Here is a 21,564-nt window from a genome sequence, read left to right as displayed (position 1 = left end):
GGACGGAGAAGGGGGAGGCAGGCATAGGTTAGTGGGAGAGAGCATAGAGAAATAAAACCCGAGACGACAACTTGCAGTATTTTACCCCCATTGTTCATTCTCTGCGTCTATCTATGTGCCTCATTCACTCTGTCTCTTTGCCTGTCCTGTTCATTATCTCCTTTCTGTCTCTATCATTCGACCTCTGTCACCTCCCCATCCATTTCTATCTTTCACTTTGCTCTCTCCCCTCCCACTTTATGTCACTTACTTGTTCTCTCTTTCTCTTTCTCCACATAAAAATGTGTCGATGAGTTACAGACAGGCTGTTGATTAAAGAGTGAATCATATTTTAGATGAATCCAGCACCTGACAATTTCTTCATTTAATAACACACGCAGTGGCCTCTCTGCCCCCAAGCAGCTGTCAAGTGAGCAGGTGCTGTCAGCAGCAAGCTGAGGCAGCTCTCATTATCCTTCTTTTTATATTCTTTCTTGGGATGTACGCCATCTTAGACACAAAGATACCTAGGTACAAAATCTTAGGTACCAGGAGATTTCTCCCTGAGAAAGAGGGGCACCAGTCAGTGTACAGATAACTTCCAGAGAGAAAGGAGACCCAGGGACACCAGTCATTGTGCAGATATCTCTCAGACAGAGGGGCATGTGAGAAACACCAGTCAGTGTGCAGATATCTCCCAGAACAGAGATGGAGCTGAGGGATACCAGTCAGTGCACTGATATCTCCATGAGAGTAAGAGGGGATGGCGAGATACCAGTCAGTGCACAGATATCTCCCAGAATAGAGATGGGGCTGAGAGATACCAGTCAGCATACTGATATCATCCTGAGAGTAAGAGGGGGCTCAGAGACAGCAGTCACTCGACAGATATCTCCCTGAGAATGAGAAAAGGCTGAGAGATACGAGTCAGCATACAGACATCACCTTTCAGGAAGAGGGATCTGAGAAGTACCAGCAAGTTTGCAGAACTTTCTTTAATATTTTTCAGATAATCTGGTAGTAATTGAATTTGTGTCCTATTTCAAACACAAACATCACAGTTAGCAGTGCCAGTGTGAACATTGTGAGCTGACCAATCTTTTGGTGAGAGTATTTAGTCACCTGGCAGACATTCTAAAACAAAGCTGCTTTCACAGGGACATTGTGGAGGTGAAAAGTGCTCCCAGGACCTCATTCAAGCATCCAGCACTGAGCAGTTACCTTGGCAACAGATTCGCTCAGCACTGCTGTAATGGTGTCACTAACTGTGATGTCAGTTCACTAATAGGGTGTAATGCACTGTCTGAAGAATCAGCAGACAGCTCCGTTTACATCTTAATGTGATCTTTACAAGCACATTATGTGGACTCAGCAAATGCTCACTGGAGAGAATAGACGTTTACACCTGTCACTCTTAATCTATATCACATATCTAATCATCAGCCTCTGGATGTACAAACTTCTTCCTTCATTGGAGCTTTGCTGATGAGTTTGTTGTAAACTTCACTTTCAGCTTTTATGCAGCAGCTGTACCCAGTCACTTGGTGTCTTTTCTCTGAGTCACTTAGCTCAGTTGCAGGTCCTCTCCAAAACAGTGATAAAGGTCAGTGCTCAATGGTCAGTCTGAGGGCGTGCTGCATTGTCCGCGGTGCTGCCTTTTATTGTCGTCTTAGAGCAAGGCGCTGTCTGTCTCCTCAGTTGGGTGTAAAAGATCCCACAGCACTCATTGCAGATGAGCCAACAGGGGAAGAGTGCAGTATGTTGCCCTGGCGAATATTTATTCCTGAATCAACGTCACACAAACAGATTATTGGGTCAAAATTACATTGCTATTTGTTGGAGCTTGCTGTGCACAAATGAGCTGCGGTGTTTCCTACAACACAGGACTTCACAGGTTCAGACAAATACAAATCTATTTCCTGTTGCCCTTTACACTTATAACTCTATGGAACGCCAGGGTGCCGAAACTTGAATCTTTTCCTTCCCTGTCTCTAGATTTTATAACATCCCATCTTTTCCTCTGTCTGCCCACCCAACTTTCTTGACCTCCTTCCTCCAATTCTCCACCACACTCTCGCCATGAATCATTCTTTCTTTTTTCACCTTAAGTCTCAATGCACCTCCCCATCTCTACACTCCTCCCCCTCATATAACTGTTTTCTTCCCTCCTTACTCCTCCCCTTCAATTCACTCCGTCCCATTGACTAGACATTCCTTGTTTCACCTCTCCTCCTCCTAGTTCCCTTTTCTCTCTCTCTTGTTTTTCACCTCATCTCCCTTTGTCTATTTCCTTCCCTCTCTTCTATTTCTCTCCCTCCTGTCTCCTCTTCCTCCTCCTCCACCTCCCTCTCTGTCCTCTCTTCTTCCCCATCCTCTCTCCTGTCCTTCCTCCCTTGTATTGTTCCACTTTTTGTCTTTTCTCATGGAAAGACCCATGTGTCCTCCAGCTATAGAATTGGTATAAAGCCCTGTTCGGAGCACTGTCGTAAATCATTAACCTCAGTAAGCCCTTCCAGTCATGAGTGAGGTAGAAACTCTCAGTTCCCTGCATTGGTCATATTGTGGTTCAACCAGTCATTGGGTGAAGAAATGTCATGTCTGAATTCAGGTTTTTTAATCGTGCCTCTTTCCTTGAATAATCACTTAGTTAATGTAGAACATATACAGGTGAAATAGGTTCACTGTTGCCACTGTGTGACTAGGTAACAAACACTCAGCTTTCGCTTCAGTTGTTACACATATGAATGACTTAACTACATGCCTCAGTGCATCTCCACACACTTTCCCTGTGCCTCAATGCCAGGGAAAGGACTCCAACCAGACAGTACTAAACAACAGTGCTTCCCTTCTCCGGGGAACTCCTCGCAGAATAAAAGGGGCACCCTGACTGCCTTACAAATATCCAATGTAAAAATGGCAGAGGTGCAGCAGGAGAATAAGAAGTGTTAGAAAAATAATGTTTTCATTTCTTCACTGTCACTGGGTCAAAATCCTGGAGTTCCCACCCTAACGACACTGCAGACTGAAGTATTTCAAGAAGGCAGCTCACAACCACCTTCTCAGGGGTAACTAAGGACAGATAATAAATGCTGATCCAGCCAGTGATCCTGTGAATGAATTTTTCTGTTAAAACCATTTTAGTACGTGGACAATACGTGAGTGACAGGTGTTGGATATGGACTAGGACAAAAGGACCCAGTGCACACCCTGAATTATTCATTCTCATCAGGTGATGTCCCTTAAGTGCAATTGCTCTGGGATGTGACTTTCATTCTGTCTTTGGCAAGTCACTTAGCAAAGTATATAGCGAACAGCCGGTGGATCTGCTTTTACTGAGCACTACAGCCTTTGTGCCGTTTGGGACTTGGGGCTCATCTGTCCCAGGAGATAAAAAGATCAATTTGTGAATTAAGTTATTCAAAGTTTATTAACTGAGAAAGGTTGCGTTGTTTACCAAGTATGACGGTGAATTACAGACTCTACAGATGTAATTTAGAATCATAGAGATACACAGCACAGAAACAGACGCTTCAGTCCAACTCATCCATGCCAACCAGATATCTTAAATAAATCAAGTTCCATTTGCCAACATTTGGCTCATATCCCTCTAAATCCTTCCTGTTCATATACCCAGCCAGTTGTAATTGTACCAGCCTCCACCACTTCCTCTGGCAGCTTATTCCATACACTCACCACCCTCTGCGTGAAAATGTTGCCTCCTACATCCCTTGTACATCTTGCCTCCTCACATTAAACCTATGCCCCTCTAGTTTTGGAATCCCCACCCCAGGAAACAGACTTGTCTATTTACCCTATCCATGCCCCTCATGATTTTATAAACCTCTATAAGGTCACCCCTCAGCCTCTGATGCCCCAGAGAATAAAGCCCCAGTCTATGCAGCTTCTCCCTAATCCTTCAACCCTTGCAAAATCCTTGTAAATCTTTCATGATTCCTTTCAAGCTTCACAACATCCTTCCTATAGCAGGGAGATCAAAATTGCATGCAGTATTCCAATGGTGGCCTAATCAATGTCCTTTACATCCTCAACATGACCTTCCAACTCCTGCACTGACCAATAAATGCAAGCATAGCAAACACCTTCTACACTATCCTATCTATGTGCAACTCCACTTTCTATGAACTATGAACCTACACTCCAAGGTCTCTTTGTTCAGCAACTCCGCAGGACGTCTCCATTAAATGTATAAGTCCTGCCCTGATTTGTCTTTCCAAAATGCAGACCTCACATTAATCTAAATTATACTCCATATGGCACTCCTCAGCCCATTGGCCCAACTGATCAAGATTCTGTTGCTCTCTGAGGTAACTTTCTTCATTGTACACCACACCTTCAATTTTGGTGTTATCTGCAAACTTACTAACCATACTTCCTACGTCACATCGAGATCATTTATATAAATGACGAAAAGCAGTGGACCCAGCACTGGACCTTGTGGCACACCACTAGTCACAGGACTCCAGTCTGAAAAGTAACCCTCCACCACCAACCTCTGTCTTCTACCTTTGAGCTAGTTCTATATCCAAATAGCTAGTTCTCCCTGTATTCCATGTAATCTAACCTTGCCAACCTTGTTGAATACATTAGAGAAATCCATATAGATCACATCCACCCCTCTGGCCTCATCAATCCTCTGTTACTTCAAAAAAACTCAAAGCCTCGCCACTATCTACAAGGCACAAATCAGGAGTGTGATAGAATACGCCTTTATGCCTGGATGAGTGCGGCTCCAACAACACTCAAGAAGTTCAATACCATCCAAGAAAAAGCAGCCTGCTTGACTGGCACCACATCCACAAGGATTCAGTCCCTCCACAATCAATGCTCAGTAGCAGCAGTGTGTACCATTTACAAGATGCACTGCAGAAATTCACCAACGATCCCCAGTCAGCACCTTCCAAACCCACAATCACTTCCATTCAGAAGGACAGGGGCAGTAGGTATATAGGAACAGCACCAGCTGAAAACCACTCACCATCCTGAATTGGAAATATAATACCATTCCTTCACTGTCGCTGGGTCAAAGCCCTGGAATTCCCTCCCTAACAGTATCGTGAGTCAACCCACAACAGGTGGACTACAGTGGTTCAAGGTGGCAGTACATCACCGCCTTCTCAAGGGCAACTAGGGATGGGCAAGAAATGCTTTATCGAACTTTAGCAAATTTTTAAAAAGCCTGGAGTTAATAGAACTGATATCAGCAGGAAGCATGGTGACTGGCCCATTTAATTGTGGGAGATGCCTCATTCTTAATCCACACCACTGGGGAAACCTGTCCATGTTATTTTAGAGGGTGGAACAGGTTGCAGTGTGATTGCTGGCTGTCAGAAGCAGCCACCTTAGTGAGCTCTATGAAACCCATTACCCCTGAGACCGTCACAATTCACTGGTCGCTCAGGATTACAAAAGGACCAGAGAGACTTCCATGCCCTCAGAGGTTCATCCAGCACAACCAGGTACCTCCAGTGAATTGAGGATCTCTCACATTCTCAAAGGTGGGGAATACTGAAGGCCACACACTTGGAGTTTCTTCCAAAATTTCTGGCACAGCTGTCCACACTCACCCCCACCCCTCACACTTAGCCCTACCCTCTCCACTCGCCTCGCCCTCCCCACTCACCCCCACCCTTTCCACTCACCCCTCCTGTCCACACTCACCCCTACCCTGTACTCTCAGCCCACATCCTCTCACTCACCCCCACACCCCTCACCACTCACCCCCTTCCTCCCCACTCACCCCGCTCCACCCCACACAACCCCATCCCCCATGTTCACACACATCTTCTCCCTTCACCCCCACCGCACAACACTCACCTCCACCCCTCCCCGCATACACCCCTCCCCGTCCACACTCACCCCTACCCTGCATTCTCAACCCACATCCTCTCACTCACCCCCAACCCTCTATGCTGATCCACACCGCCTTCTCATCCCATTCCACCCCACTCAACTCCACCCTCCATATTCACACCCATCCTCTCCATTCACCCCCATCCCTCCCCATTCACCCCACCCCACACCACTCACCCCATCCTCCCTACTCACCTGCACCCTCTGCACTCACCCTCACCTCCTCCTGATAACCCCCTCCTTGCACTCCACACTCACCCCCGACCCTCCCCACAGCCCTCTCCGGTGACCACTCTCACATGATGGCTCTGGACTGTGGTGAGTCTATTGCCGTTAGTGGGTACTGCTCCTGCTGATGTTCACAGGTCTCCGTGAGTGGGATTGCTACCATCAGGACCTTAAAATGCAGGAGTGGACGCTTACAAGCTTGGAGGGCATTTGATACTCTCAGGTTATCCCTCCAGAATTGACAGGTGCTCCCTACCATTTCATCCACTGGTGGGAGAAGCCCACATTACGTGACAGAATCCCAATATCTCAAAAACAATATCTCAAAAACTAATGGGCGAATTTCAATTCAAAATGGTTTATATGCTGGATGATACAGTGACTAGCTTTTGGCTAAGATATGGATCCTGATGCTGATCATGGAATGTTATAAAGGATCCATTCATATTCGGAAATAGGTTGATTATGTTGGAATGTTGTGAATTATCTCAGTTGCTGTGTTGGAATTATCACCCCCACTGGCAAACATGAGCAGATTTTTCAGGTCAGGTTATTGGATGTGGATTGTCCTGCACCTCATTAGTGTGTTTTTCAGCTTTGTAGTTATAGAAAGCCAAACAGTCAGAAAAAAGCCGCAAGGAAGATTTGAGTAATTATCATAACATTGAGGGAACAGAGGGACATGCTCTCTCAGTGTAACTAGTATGTGTTATTTATATTGTTACTCTATCTCATGCTCTCATCCTCTCTATCTGTCTCTCCATTATGCGCTGTGAAACTGATATGTGTTATTATATGCTGTCACCTATTCAGCTATGAAACTATGTGACACTTGTGTTCCAGACTACAACGCTTATCGGGCTCTTGAAGACAGCTCGCCTCCTTCGGCTGGTCCGAGTTGCTCGCAAGCTAGATCGCTATTCGGAGTATGGGGCTGCAGTGCTCTTTCTGCTCATGTGCACCTTTGCTCTCATTGCCCACTGGCTGGCATGTATCTGGTACGCCATTGGCAACGTGGAGAGACTCTATATGGTTCACAAGATAGGCTGGCTGGACAATCTAGGAGATCAGATCGGAAAGCGATATAATAACAGTGATGCCTTGTCTGGACCGTCCATTAAAGACAAATATGTGACCGCTCTTTACTTCACGTTCAGCAGCCTCACCAGTGTTGGATTTGGGAATGTTTCTCCCAACACCAATTCTGAGAAAATCTTCTCCATCTGTGTCATGTTGATTGGATGTAAGTGCCGTTGCTTTTCATTTGGTTTTTGAAGCAAAGGATGTCACTTTTCACACAATGCTGTCACTTTCTACCACATCCCTATGACTCTGTACATTGTCCCCATCACTCTCTAAACCATCCCCATCACTCTCTACACCATCCCCATCACTTTCTACACCACCCTCATCACTCTCAACACCATCCCCATCACTTTCTACACCGTACCCATCACTCCCTACACTATCCACATCACTCTCTACTCCGCCTTTGTCACTCTCTACACCATCCCCATCGCTCTCTACACTATCCCCATCACTCTTTATACCATCCCCATCACTTTCTAAACCATCCCCATCACTCCCTACTCCATCCCATCACTCTCCATTTTCGCCACTCTGTACACCATCCCCATCACGCTCTACACCATCTTCATCACTCTCTACACCATCCCCATCACTCTCTACACCGTACCCATGACTCCCTACACTATCTGCATCACTCTCTACTCCGCCTTTGTCACTGTCTACACCATGCCCATCACTCTCTACTTCATCTTCAACACTGTCTATACTATCCCCATCACTCTTTATACCATCCCCATCAATTTCTACTCCATCCCCATCATTCTCTACACCATCCCCATCACTTTCTAAACCATCTCCATCACTCTCTACTCCATCCAATCACTCTCCATTTTCGCCACTCTGTACACCATCCCCATTACTCTGTACACCATCCCCATCATGCTCTACACCATCTTCATCACTCTCTACGCCATCCCCATCACTCCCTACACTATCCGCATCATTCTCTACTCCGCCTTTGTCACTCTCTACACCATCCCCATCACTCTCTATACCATCCATCTCAATCTCTAAACCATCTTCATCACTTTCTACAACATCCCCATCACTCTCTACAACGTACCCATCACTCCCTACACTATCTGCATCACTCTCTACTCCGCCTTTGTCACTCACTACACCATCCCCATCACTCTATACTGTCCATCTCAATCTCTAAACCATCCCCATCACTCTCTACATCATCCCCATCACTCTCTACTCCATCTACATCACTCTCTACCCCATTCTTGTCATTCTCTACCACATCCCATCACTCTGTGAACCATCCCCATCACTCTCTACACCAACCCCATCACTCTCTACACTATAGATAACAAAGTGTGAAGCTGGATGAACAAAGCAGGCCAAGCAGCATCTCAGGAGCACAAAGCTCTCTGATGAAGGGTCTGGGCCCGAAACGTCAGCTTTGTGCTCCTGAGATGCTGCTTGGCCTGCTGTGTTCATCCAGCTTCACACTTTGTTATCTAGGATTCTCCAGCATCTGCTGTTCCCATTATCTCTGATCACTCTCTACACTATCCCCATTGCTCTCTACACCATCCCCATCACTCTTTACACCATCCCTGTCATTATCTATTCCATCCTCATCGCTCTCTACACCATGCCCATCACTCTCCTACACCATTCCCATCACTCTCTCCACTATCCAAATCATTCTCTACACCTTCCCCATATCTTTCTACACCATCCTCATCACTCTCTACTCCACCTTCATCACTATCTACCCAATCCTTGTCATTCTCTACCACATCTCATCACTCTCTACACCAACCCCATCACGCTCTACACCAACCCCATCACTTTCTACACCATCCCCATCACTCTCTACACTGTCCCCATCGCTCTCTACACCATCCCATCATTGTCTACACCTTCCCCGTCACTCTCTACACTGTCCCCATCACACATTATACCATCCCCATCACTGTCTACTCCATCTTCATCATTCTCTACGCCATCCCTGTCATTCTGTACTCCATCCCATCATTCTCTACTCCATCTTCATCATGCTGTACACCATCCCCATGACTCTCTAAACTATCCCCATCACTTTCTACACCATCCCATCACTCTCTCTACACCATCTCTGCCACTCTCTACACCACCCCCATCATTCTCTATTCCATCCTCATCACTCTTTTCGCCATCCCCATCACTTGCTAATCCATTCCCCGTCACTCTCTCCACCATCCCATCAGTCTCTATTCCATCTTCGTCACTCTCTACATCATCCCCATCACTTTCTACACCGTGCTCAGGGAGAGCTTGCCGGTTGGTTACAAAATTGGCTTGGCAGTAAGAGTCAGAAGGTGGTATTGGAGAATTTTTCAGACTTGAGACCTGTGAGCAGCAGTGTTCCACAGAGATCAGCGCTGTGTCCACTTTTGTTTGTTATTTGTGTCAATGATTTGGATGATAAGTTATGAGGCATGGCTAATAAGTTTGCAATGACGCCAAAATTTGGAGTGTAGTTGACATTGAAGGAAGTTATCTGATATTACAATGGTATCTTGATCAATTCGGCCAATGGGCTGAGGAGTGGCAGATGGAATTTAATTTGGATAAATGCATTTTGTTAAAACAAACCAGCACAGGACTTATTAAATTAACGGTAAGGCTGTAGACAGTGCTGTCAAACAGAGAGGCTTAGGAACATACTTCTTTGAAAGTTGCGTCACAGATAAACAGGGTGGTTAAGAAGGTGTTTGGCACGCTGCCTTCATTGTACAGACCATTGAGTATAGGAGTTGGGACATCATGTTGATATAATGCAGCGGGTTGGTGAGGCCTCTTCTGGAGTAATCTGCACAGTTCTGCTCACCCTGCTGGAGCAAAAATGTTAATTAAATTGGAGAGGATACTGGAAAGAATTACCTGGCTGTTGCCGGGAATGGAGGGTTTGAGTCATAAGGATAGGCTGGGTTGTTTTTTAACTGGAGCATAGGAGGTTAAAGAGTGACCTTATTGAAGTATCTAAAATCACGAGAAGCATAGATAAGGTGAATAGCAAAATACTTTTACCAAGAGTGGACGATTTCAAAGCCAAGGAGCATATTTTAAGGGGTGAGGAGAAAGATTTAAGAGGGAGGTGGGGGAAACTTTTTCACACAGAGGGTGGTTCATGTATGGAATGAACTGCCGGAGGAAATGGTAGTTACAGGTACAGTCGCAACATTGAAAAGATATTCAGATAGGTACGTGAATAGGAAAGGTTGCATGGATACGGGCCAAAGGCAGGCAAATGGGAATAGTTTAGTTGTAGAAACTTCATCGGCATGGAGAAGTTGCACAAAAGGGTCTATTTCCATGCGTGTGATTCTATGACTCTTTACTAAACCAGCTCTATCATTTTCTATTCCATTCCATCACTTTCTACACTATCCCCGTCAAACACTCCCAGAACAGACAAAGCATGGGGCTAAATGTAGCATAAAGCTTCATCTACACTATCCTCATCAAACACTCCCATGACAGATACAGCATAGGATTAGATACAGGATGAAGCTCCCTCTCCTCTTTTAAACTGAAAGTAATGCTCTTTGTTCCTAACCTGTCACATCCTTCTCCATCCTCACCCTGCCACTTACCATTAACCACTATAATAAAATGTGAGGCTGGATGAACACAGCAGGCCAAGCAGCATCTCAGGAGCACAAAAGCTGACGTTTCGGGCCTAGACCCTTCATCAGAATGAGGCGCTGGGATGAGGTGCTGGGATGAGGCATTGGAATGAGGGCCTGGGATGAGGTGCTGGGATGAGGCACTGTGATCAGTGCTGGGATGAGGCATTGAGATGATGTATTAGGATGAGGCATGGGGATGAGGGACTGGGATCAGCGCTGGGATGAGGCATTGGGATGATGTATTAGGATGAGTTGCTGGGATGAGGCACTGGGGTGAGGTGCTGGCATGAAGTGCTGGGATGAGGCGCTGGAATGAGATTGGGATTGCATTGAATGTGGGACAAGAGAACAGTGGTTAATGGTATCAGAGATAATGGGAACTGCAGATGCTGGAGATTCCAAGATAATAAAATGTGAGGCTGGATGAACACAGCAGGCCAAGCAGCATCTCAGGAGCACAAAAGCTGACTAAACCAGCTCTATCATTTTCTATTCCATTCCATCACTTTCTACACTATCCCCGTCAAACACTCCCAGAACAGACAAAGCATGGGGCTAAATGTAGCATAAAGCTTCATCTACACTATCCTCATCAAACACTCCCATGACAGATACAGCATAGGATTAGATACAGGATGAAGCTCCCTCTCCTCTTTTAAACTGAAAGTAATGCTCTTTGTTCCTAACCTGTCACATCCTTCTCCATCCTCACCCTGCCACTTACCATTAACCACTATAATAAAATGTGAGGCTGGATGAACACAGCAGGCCAAGCAGCATCTCAGGAGCACAAAAGCTGACGTTTCGGGCCTAGACCCTTCATGAAGGGTCTAGGCCCGAAACGTCAGCTTTTGTGCTCCTGAGATGCTGCTTGGCCTGCTGTGTTCATCCAGCCTCACATTTTATTATCTTGGAATCTCCAGCATCTGCAGTTCCCATTATCTCTGATACCATTAACCACTGTTCTCTTGTCCCACATTCAATGCAATCCCAATCTCATTCCAGCGCCTCATCCCAGCACTTCATGCCAGCACCTCACCCCAGTGCCTCATCCCAGCAACTCATCCTAATACATCATCCCAATGCCTCATCCCAGCGCTGATCCCAGTCCCTCATCCCCATGCCTCATCCTAATACATCATCTCAATGCCTCATCCCAGCACTGATCACAGTGCCTCATCCCAGCACCTCATCCCAGGCCCTCATTCCAATGCCTCATCCCAGCACCTCATCCCAGCGCCTCATCCTAATACATCATCCCAATGCCTCATCACGGCACTGATCCCAACACCTCATTGCAGCGCCTCATCCCAGCATCCTCATCCCAGTGCCTCATCCCAGCACTTCATCCCAGTGCCTAACCCCAGCATCTCATCCCAGTGCCTCATCCTAATACTTCATCCCAATGCCTCATCCCAGCGCTGATCCCAGTGCCTCATCCCCATGCCTCATCCTAATACATCATCTCCACACCTCATCCCAGCACTGATCACAGTGCCTCATGCCAGCACCTCATCCCAGGGCCTCATCCCAACACCTCATTCAAGCGCCTCGTCCCAGTGCCTCGTCCCAGTGCCTCGTCCCAGCGCCTCGTCCCAGCGCCTCATCCTAATACATCATCCCAGCACTGATCCCAGTGCCTCATCCCCATGCCTCATCCTAATACATCATCTCAATGCCTCATCCCAGCACTGATCCCAGTGCCTCATCCCCATGCCTCATCCTAATACATCATCTCAATGCCTCATCCCAGCACTGATCACAGTGCCTCATCCCAGGGCCTCAACCCAATTCCTCATCCCAACACCTCATCCCAGCACCTCTTCCCAGTGCCTCACCCCAGCATCTCATCCCAGTGCCTCATCCTAATACTTCATCTCAATGCCTCATCCCAGCACTGATCACAGTGCCTCATCCCAGCACCTCATCCCAGCACCTCATTCCAGTGCCTCATCCTAATACATCATCCCAATGCCTCATCACAGCACTGATCCCAACACCTCGTCCCAGTGCCTCGTCCCAGTGCCTCGTCCCAGTGCCTCGTCCCAGCACTTCATCCCAGCACCCTCATCCCAGTGCCTCATCCCAGCATCTCATCCCAGTGCCTCATCCTAATACATCATCCCAATGCCTCATCCCAGCGCTGATCCCAGTGCCTCATCCCCATGCCTCATCCTAATACATCATCTCAATGCCTCATCCCAGGGCCTCATCCCAGTGCCTCATCCTAATACATCATCCCAATGCCTCATCACAGCACTGATCCCAACACCTCATTCCAGCGCCTCATCCCAGCACCCTCATCCCAGTGCCTCATCCCAGCACTTCATCCCAGTGCCTCACCCCAGCATCTCATCCCAGTGCCTCATCCTAATACATAATCTCAATGCCTCATCCCAGGGCCTCATTCCAGTGCCTCTTCCTAATACATCATTCCAATGCCTCATCCCAGCACCTCATCCCAGCACCTCATCCTAATACATCATCCCAATGCCTCATCACAGCACTGATCCCAACACCTCATTCCAGCGCCTCATCCCAGCACCCTCATCCCAGTGCCTCATCCCAGCACTTCATCCCAGTGCCTCACCCCAGCATCTCATCCCAGTGCCTCATCCTAATACATCATCCCAATGCCTCATCCCAGCACTGATCACAGTGCCTCATCCCAGCACCTCATTCCAGTGCCTCATCCTAATACATCATCCCAATGCCTCATCACAGAACTGATCCCAACACCTCGTCCCAGTGCCTCGTCCCAGCGCCTCGTCCCAGCGCCTCGTCCCAGTGCCTCGTCCCAGTGCCTCGTCCCAGCGCCTCGTCCCAGCGCCTCGTCCCAGTGCCTCGTCCCAGCGCCTCGTCCCAGCGCCTCGTCCCAGCACCCTCGTCCCAGTGCCTCACACAAGCATCTCATCCCAGTGCCTCATCCTAATACATCATCCCAATGCCTCATCCCAGCGCTGATCCCAGTGCCTTATCCCCATGCCTCATCCTAATACATCATCTCAATGCCTCATCCCAGCACTGATCACAGTGCCTCATCCCAGCACCTCATCCCAGGCCCTCATTCCAATGCCTCATCCCAGCACCTCATCCCAGCGCCTCATCCTAATACATCATCCCAATGCCTCATCACGGCACTGATCCCAACACCTCATTGCAGCGCCTCATCCCAGCATCCTCATCCCAGTGCCTCATCCCAGCACTTCATCCCAGTGCCTAACCCCAGCATCTCATCCCAATGCCTCATCCCAGCGCTGATCCCAGTGCCTCATCCCCATGCCTCATCCTAATACATCATCTCCACGCCTCATCCCAGCACTGATCACAGTGCCTCATGCCAGCACCTCATCCCAGGGCCTCATCCCAACACCTCATTCAAGCGCCTCGTCCCAGTGCCTCGTCCCAGTGCCTCGTCCCAGCGCCTCGTCCCAGCGCCTCATCCTAATACATCATCCCAGCACTGATCCCAGTGCCTCATCCCCATGCCTCATCCTAATACATCATCTCAATGCCTCATCCCAGCACTGATCCCAGTGCCTCATCCCCATGCCTCATCCTAATACATCATCTCAATGCCTCATCCCAGCACTGATCACAGTGCCTCATCCCAGGGCCTCAACCCAATTCCTCATCCCAACACCTCATCCCAGCACCTCTTCCCAGTGCCTCACCCCAGCATCTCATCCCAGTGCCTCATCCTAATACTTCATCTCAATGCCTCATCCCAGCACTGATCACAGTGCCTCATCCCAGCACCTCATTCCAGTGCCTCATCCTAATACATCATCCCAATGCCTCATCACAGCACTGATCCCAACACCTCGTCCCAGTGCCTCGTCCCAGTGCCTCGTCCCAGCACTTCATCCCAGCACCCTCATCCCAGTGCCTCATCCCAGCATCTCATCCCAGTGCCTCATCCTAATACATCATCCCAATGCACTGATCCCAACACCTCATTCCAGCGCCTCATCCCAGCACCTCATCCCAGTGCCTCGTCCCAGTGCCTCATCCCAGTATCTCATCCCAGTGCCTCATCCTAATACATCATCCCAATGCCTCATCCCAGCGCTGATCCCAGTGCCTCATCCCCATGCCTCATCCTAATACATCATCTCAATGCCTCATCCCAGGGCCTCATCCCAGTGCCTCATCCTAATACATCATCCCAATGCCTCATCACAGCACTGATCCCAACACCTCATTCCAGCGCCTCATCCCAGCACCCTCATCCCAGTGCCTCATCCCAGCACTTCATCCCAGTGCCTCACCCCAGCATCTCATCCCAGTGCCTCATCCTAATACATCATCCCAATGCCTCATCCCAGCACTGATCACAGTGCCTCATCCCAGCACCTCATTCCAGTGCCTCATCCTAATACATCATCCCAATGCCTCATCACAGAACTGATCCCAACACCTCGTCCCAGTGCCTCGTCCCAGTGCCTCGTCCCAGTGCCTCGTCCCAGTGCCTCGTCCCAGTGCCTCGTCCCAGTGCCTCGTCCCAGTGCCTCGTCCCAGCGCCTCGTCCCAGCGCCTCGTCCCAACGCCTCGTCCCAGCGCCTCGTCCCAGCGCCTCGTCCCAGCGCCTCGTCCCAGCACCCTCATCCCAGTGCCTCACCCCAGCATCTCATCCCAGTGCCTCATCCTAATACATCATCCCAATGCCTCATCCCAGCGCTGATCCCAGTGCCTCATCCCCATGCCTCATCCTAATACATCATCTCAATGCCTCATCCCAGCACTGATTACAGTGCCTCATCCCAGGGCCTCATCCCAGCACCTCATTCCAGTGCCTCTTCCTAATACATCATTCCAATGCCTCATCCCAGCACCTCATCCTAATACATCATCCCAATGCCTCGTCACAGCACTGATCCCAACACCTCATTCCAGCGCCTCATCCCAGCACCCTCATCCCAGTGCCTCACCCCAGCATCTCATCCCAGTGCCTCATCCTAATACATCGTCCCAATGCCTCATCCCAGCACTGATCACAGTGCCTCATCCCAGCACCTCATTCCAGTGCCTCATTCTAATACATCATCCCAATGCCTCGTCACAGCACTGATCCCAACACCTCATTCCAGCGCCTCATCCCAGCACCCTCATCCCAGTGCCTCATCCCAGCACTTCATCCCAGTGCCTCACCCCAGCATCTCATCCCAGTGCCTCATCCTAATACATCATCCCAATGCCTCATCCCAGCACTGATCACAGTGCCTCATCCCAGCACCTCATTCCAGTGCCTCATCCTAATACATCATCCCAATGCCTCATCACAGCACTGATCCCAACACCTCATCCCAGCGCCTCATCCCAGCGCCTCGTCCCAGTGCCTCATCCCAGCACCCTCATCCCAGTGCCTCACCCCAGCACTTCATCCCAGTGCCTCACCCCAGCATCTCATCCCAGCGCCTCATCCTAATACATCATCCCAATGCCTCATCCCAGCACTGATCCCAGTGCCTCATCCCCATGCCTCATCCTAATACATCATCTCAATGCCTCATCCCAGCACTGATCCCAGTGCCTCATCCCCATGCCTCATCCTAATACATCATCTCAATGCCTCATCCCAGCACTGATCACAGTGCCTCATCCCAGGGCCTCAACCCAATTCCTCATCCCAACACCTCATCCCAGCACCTCATCCCGGTGCCTCATCCCAATGCCTCATCCCAGCACTGATCACAGTGCCTCATCCCAGCACCTCATTCCAGTGCCTCATCCTAATACATCATCCCAATGCCTCATCACAGAACTGATCCCAACACCTCGTCCCAGTGCCTCGTCCCAGTGCCTCGTCCCAGTGCCTCGTCCCAGTGCCTCGTCCCAGTGCCTCGTCCCAGTGCCTCGTCCCAGCGCCTCGTCCCAACGCCTCGTCCCAACGCCTCGTCCCAGCGCCTCGTCCCAGCGCCTCGTCCCAACGCCTCGTCCCAGCGCCTCGTCCCAGCGCCTCGTCCCAGCGCCTCGTCCCAGCACCCTCATCCCAGTGCCTCACCCCAGCATCTCATCCCAGTGCCTCATCCTAATACATCATCCCAATGCCTCATCCCAGCGCTGATCCCAGTGCCTCATCCCCATGCCTCATCCTAATACATCATCTCAATGCCTCATCCCAGCACTGATTACAGTGCCTCATCCCAGGGCCTCATCCCAGCACCTCATTCCAGTGCCTCTTCCTAATACATCATTCCAATGCCTCATCCCAGCACCTCATCCTAATACATCATCCCAATGCCTCGTCACAGCACTGATCCCAACACCTCATTCCAGCGCCTCATCCCAGCACCCTCATCCCAGTGCCTCACCCCAGCATCTCATCCCAGTGCCTCATCCTAATACATCATCCCAATGCCTCATCCCAGCACTGATCACAGTGCCTCATCCCAGCACCTCATTCCAGTGCCTCATTCTAATACATCATCCCAATGCCTCGTCACAGCACTGATCCCAACACCTCATTCCAGCGCCTCATCCCAGCACCCTCATCCCAGTGCCTCATCCCAGCACTTCATCCCAGTGCCTCACCCCAGCATCTCATCCCAGTGCCTCATCCTAATACATCATCCCAATGCCTCATCCCAGCACTGATCACAGTGCCTCATCCCAGCACCTCATTCCAGTGCCTCATCCTAATACATCATCCCAATGCCTCATCACAGCACTGATCCCAACACCTCATCCCAGCGCCTCATCCCAGCGCCTCGTCCCAGTGCCTCATCCCAGCACCCTCATCCCAGTGCCTCACCCCAGCACTTCATCCCAGTGCCTCACCCCAGCATCTCATCCCAGCGCCTCATCCTAATACATCATCCCAATGCCTCATCCCAGCACTGATCCCAGTGCCTCATCCCCATGCCTCATCCTAATACATCATCTCAATGCCTCATCCCAGCACTGATCCCAGTGCCTCATCCCCATGCCTCATCCTAATACATCATCTCAATGCCTCATCCCAGCACTGATCACAGTGCCTCATCCCAGGGCCTCAACCCAATTCCTCATCCCAACACCTCATCCCAGCACCTCATCCCGGTGCCTCATCCCAATGCCTCATTCCAGACCCTCATCCCAGCACCTCATGCTAACATATCATCCCAATGCTTCATCTCAGCACTGATCCCAGTGCCTCACTTGCCTCACTATCACGTCCACCTCCTGGCCCAGGTCTGGGTAAAAAGCCACTCGCTAATTACGATCTTACCATATTTTAGAGAACGCTTTGTAAAGGAGAACGTATTCAATGAAACCTCAGTTATGTTTGATTGATCTTTGACCTAATGTTCCCCACTCCCCCAGCTCTGATGTATGCCAGTATTTTTGGGAATGTCTCTGCGATCATCCAGCGATTATACTCCGGCACCGCCCGCTACCACACACAGATGCTCCGAGTGAAAGAATTTATCCGCTTCCATCAGATTCCCAACCCACTACGGCAAAGACTGGAGGAATATTTCCAGCATGCCTGGTCATACACTAACGGAATTGACATGAATGCGGTAAGTACAGAATAGCTGTGGAGCAGGGACTTGGAGCAGACTGCACAAGGGGGACGATGACAAAGAAGGCGAGGAAATTTTTGCTCAACAAGTATCATTTAGTGGGGGACAAGACAGTCATTGTAAATGATCACTTCAAATCCAGTGATTACTTCACAGCAATTTCATTGCCTCAGGTACACCCTGGGCAGCAGGGATCAACATCGCATTCTTGAAATTCTTTTTGAAATTTTCTGGAGGGCTAGTTTTTGATTTTCAGGACCTCTTTTGTTCTCACTCGCTCCGTTTTTAGCCGATGTACAGCAAACTTTTTAAGCAGCATCTTAGCCAGCACTCTCGATAAATCAGCAAACAGTATATACTTCAAATACAGCGATTTGTTACAAAGTCCCAGCGATTGTACTGTAAAGAATAACAGCAATGTATATACACACTGCATTACTTTTCCATTACTTACTGTGTTTTTGACATTTGCTTTAGGAGTGATGTTGATGTTTTTACATACATATATTTGAGAAATGTTGATGTGTAGATGTTTTAGAACTATACAGCAGTTGGCATACCTCTTGATTATACAGAATATTTGCTCAACCGGCATTCTACTTGTCCCACAGATGCTGGTTAATAAAAAGCTTTTTGTACTTACATGACAACGGTAGCATCGCTGCTTGTGCTGACATAGGGGTACTTGGACTCAGGAAAAAGCAGGAATTGAGGAATTCATTAATAATCTTCACAATTCATCAAAGACAACAGAGAAGGAAAGCGTTAATCTTCTAGATGCCGCATATTTATATTGGCACAAGACCGTGTCAGGATATATCAACAACACATGTTTTTAAACAAAAAAAAAGACAGAAACTTCCATCACAAAACCCATTATCCAAAATATGCTTTATGCAAATTGGTAGCGTTATGGTAAATTGGTTAAGTATTTGTTTCTAACACAGCCACAGCATCTCAAGTAATTCACAGTATGTGAGATGCTTTGAGCTATGACAATGCATGAAAACAATAGCATTCACTAAATTCTCTCCTATCTAGTAGCTGCTGAACTTCTACAGCCTTAAGCTAGAGACTCCACACTCTCTTTTTCAATGAATCATTATTTCAGTAATGTCAGGTTTTCTTGGAACCAAGTGGCTGAATACTCTCTTGTTGAAAGCTTTAACACTCCTCTCTTCTGATTGAACCCCCTGTCTCCCCACTGAACCCCCGCTCTCCTCATTGCATCCCGTCCATTGAAACTCCTCTCTCCCCTTGCACCCCCCCCCCCCCATTCTCATGGCAGCACCACTCCCCCAAGTTCACAAACACCAAGGCCATAGCTTTCCTGTCTGTTGTACTAAGCCTCCCCAGCATCACATCCCATTATTGTGTACAATTCAGACTACCAGGAGGATGTGAATGCTCTCAAGGTGATACAGAAAAGGTTTACCAGGATGCTGCCTGGTATGGGGCATTTTAGCTATGAAGAAAGGTTGGACAGACTAGGTCTGTTTTCAAAGGAACGCAGGAGGTTAAGGGGTGACCTCATAGAAATTTATAAGATTGTGAATAGCATGGGTAGAGTGGAAAGTATGAGACGTTTTTCCAGAGTGGAGGGGTCAGTTGCTAAGGGACACAGGTTCAAGGTGAGGGGTGGGGACGGATGTTTAAAAGAGATATGAGAGGGATGTTTTTCACACGAAGGGTGGTGAGTGCCTGGAATGCACTGCCAGAGGTGGCAGTAGAAGTGGACACAATAGCAGCGTTCTAGAATCACCTGGATGAATACGGGAATAGGAAGGGATTAGAGGGATGTGGGTCCTCAGAGTGAAGATGATTTTAGTATGGAAGAACAAAATGTGTCGGCACAGGATTGGAGGGCCGAAGGGCCTGTTCCTGTGCTATCTTGTTCTTTGTTCTTTGTTCCCACCTCTCCCATTCACATACCCTCAGCCGCTAGCCTCCAGCCACTCTACCTCCAGCCTCTCTACCCCCAATTTCTGTGGTCTTGCTCATTGCCCTATCCACCTTCACACTCCTACCTGCTCCTCCAATCACAGGATCTCACTCCCCTACATTTGTTGCTGATGGTTGCACTCATGATCATACAATTTCAGGAGAGAACCATACTGTTATTTAAGGAGCATCTCCTACCAATTCCGACAATTCCACATACATAGTGTTACAGAGTCATAACAACATAGAAACAGGCCCTTCAGCCCAATGCTGATGAACAGAAACCAAACTACACTAATCCCATTTATCTGTATTTGGCCCATTGCCTACAATGGGACACCCATGATTGAAATTTTGTGGGTGTATGGGGCTTTTGGGGGGGCGGTGGTGGGGAGGGAGGCAGGGAGTTGGGTGGATTTATTTGCTGCTCATGTGTTTTTAGAGCATTGCTGGGCAACTTTCCACTAGCTTTCTCCAGACAGCTGAGGTCACCCAAAACTGTGCTGCCAGCATTATTGCTCACACCAAGTGCTGTTCACCCTTGTCTTTAAAAACTCAGCCACCACAACTAAACCCTGAACCCACATCTTTCTCCAGATTCTCACCTTTCTCCTATCATGCCTCTCCAGGCATTGCTTGACCATGAAACAGACCTCCTGCTCCCACAACCCCATTCCCATTAAACTGATGACCATCCAACTTCTCCATGCTGCTGGTATTGTTAATGGCTGTCTCACTACAGCTGCCTTGGTCCTCAGCTTCAAATACACCATTTCATACAATTCCTACAGTGTGGAAGGAGGCCATCTGGACCATCCAAAGAGCATCCCACCCCAGCCTACCTCCCTACTTTCCCATGGCTAATCCACCTTGTCCATGCATCCCCTGCATACACTGGGCAATTTAGCATGGCAAATCCATCTAAGCTGCACGTGTTTGGGCTGTGGGAGGAAACTGGAGCACCTGGAGGAAACGCACATAGACACGGGAAAAATATGCAAACACCACACAGACAGTCACCTGAGGGTGGAATCTTATGTGCAAACGTACCTAGAGACAAATTCTTAAGTCCGTATTCTTAGGGAACAAAATAAAAATATAAAGAAATAAAATGTCCAACATCAGAAACCTTGACACCATCTTACAAAAGAAGTACGAAATCATAGGAATGTACCAGAAAATAAATCAATGGTGGAGAGTCAGTCACAAAGGCTCCTCTTCCTGCACACCCGCTGTTCCCAGTGGTATCCCCTATAGATCTATCCTTGGTCCCCTCCTTTTTCTCACTCACCTGCTGTCCCTCAGTGATATTTCAGAGAGCC

General features: G+C 48.6%; 1 protein-coding gene across 3 annotated transcripts in view; it reads left to right on the top strand.

Annotated features, from left to right (window-relative positions):
* kcnh6a (potassium voltage-gated channel, subfamily H (eag-related), member 6a) overlaps positions 1-21,564 on the top strand; it is a 220,707-nt gene that overhangs the window by 158,795 nt on the left and 40,348 nt on the right. For all 3 annotated transcript variants that reach the window (XM_048560824.2, XM_048560822.2, XM_048560823.2), the window contains 2 exons: positions 6,922-7,321; positions 18,099-18,298. In XM_048560824.2, coding sequence (XP_048416781.1) covers positions 6,922-7,321; positions 18,099-18,298 — 600 coding nt within the window. The remainder of the gene's footprint in view (positions 1-6,921; positions 7,322-18,098; positions 18,299-21,564) is intronic.

The sequence above is a fragment of the Stegostoma tigrinum genome, chromosome 31, assembly GCF_030684315.1.
Source record: "Stegostoma tigrinum isolate sSteTig4 chromosome 31, sSteTig4.hap1, whole genome shotgun sequence".
Classification (NCBI taxonomy): domain Eukaryota; kingdom Metazoa; phylum Chordata; class Chondrichthyes; order Orectolobiformes; family Stegostomatidae; genus Stegostoma; species Stegostoma tigrinum.
Note: the sequence above shows the minus strand (reverse complement) of the source record. Positions and strands in the feature narration are given on the sequence as shown.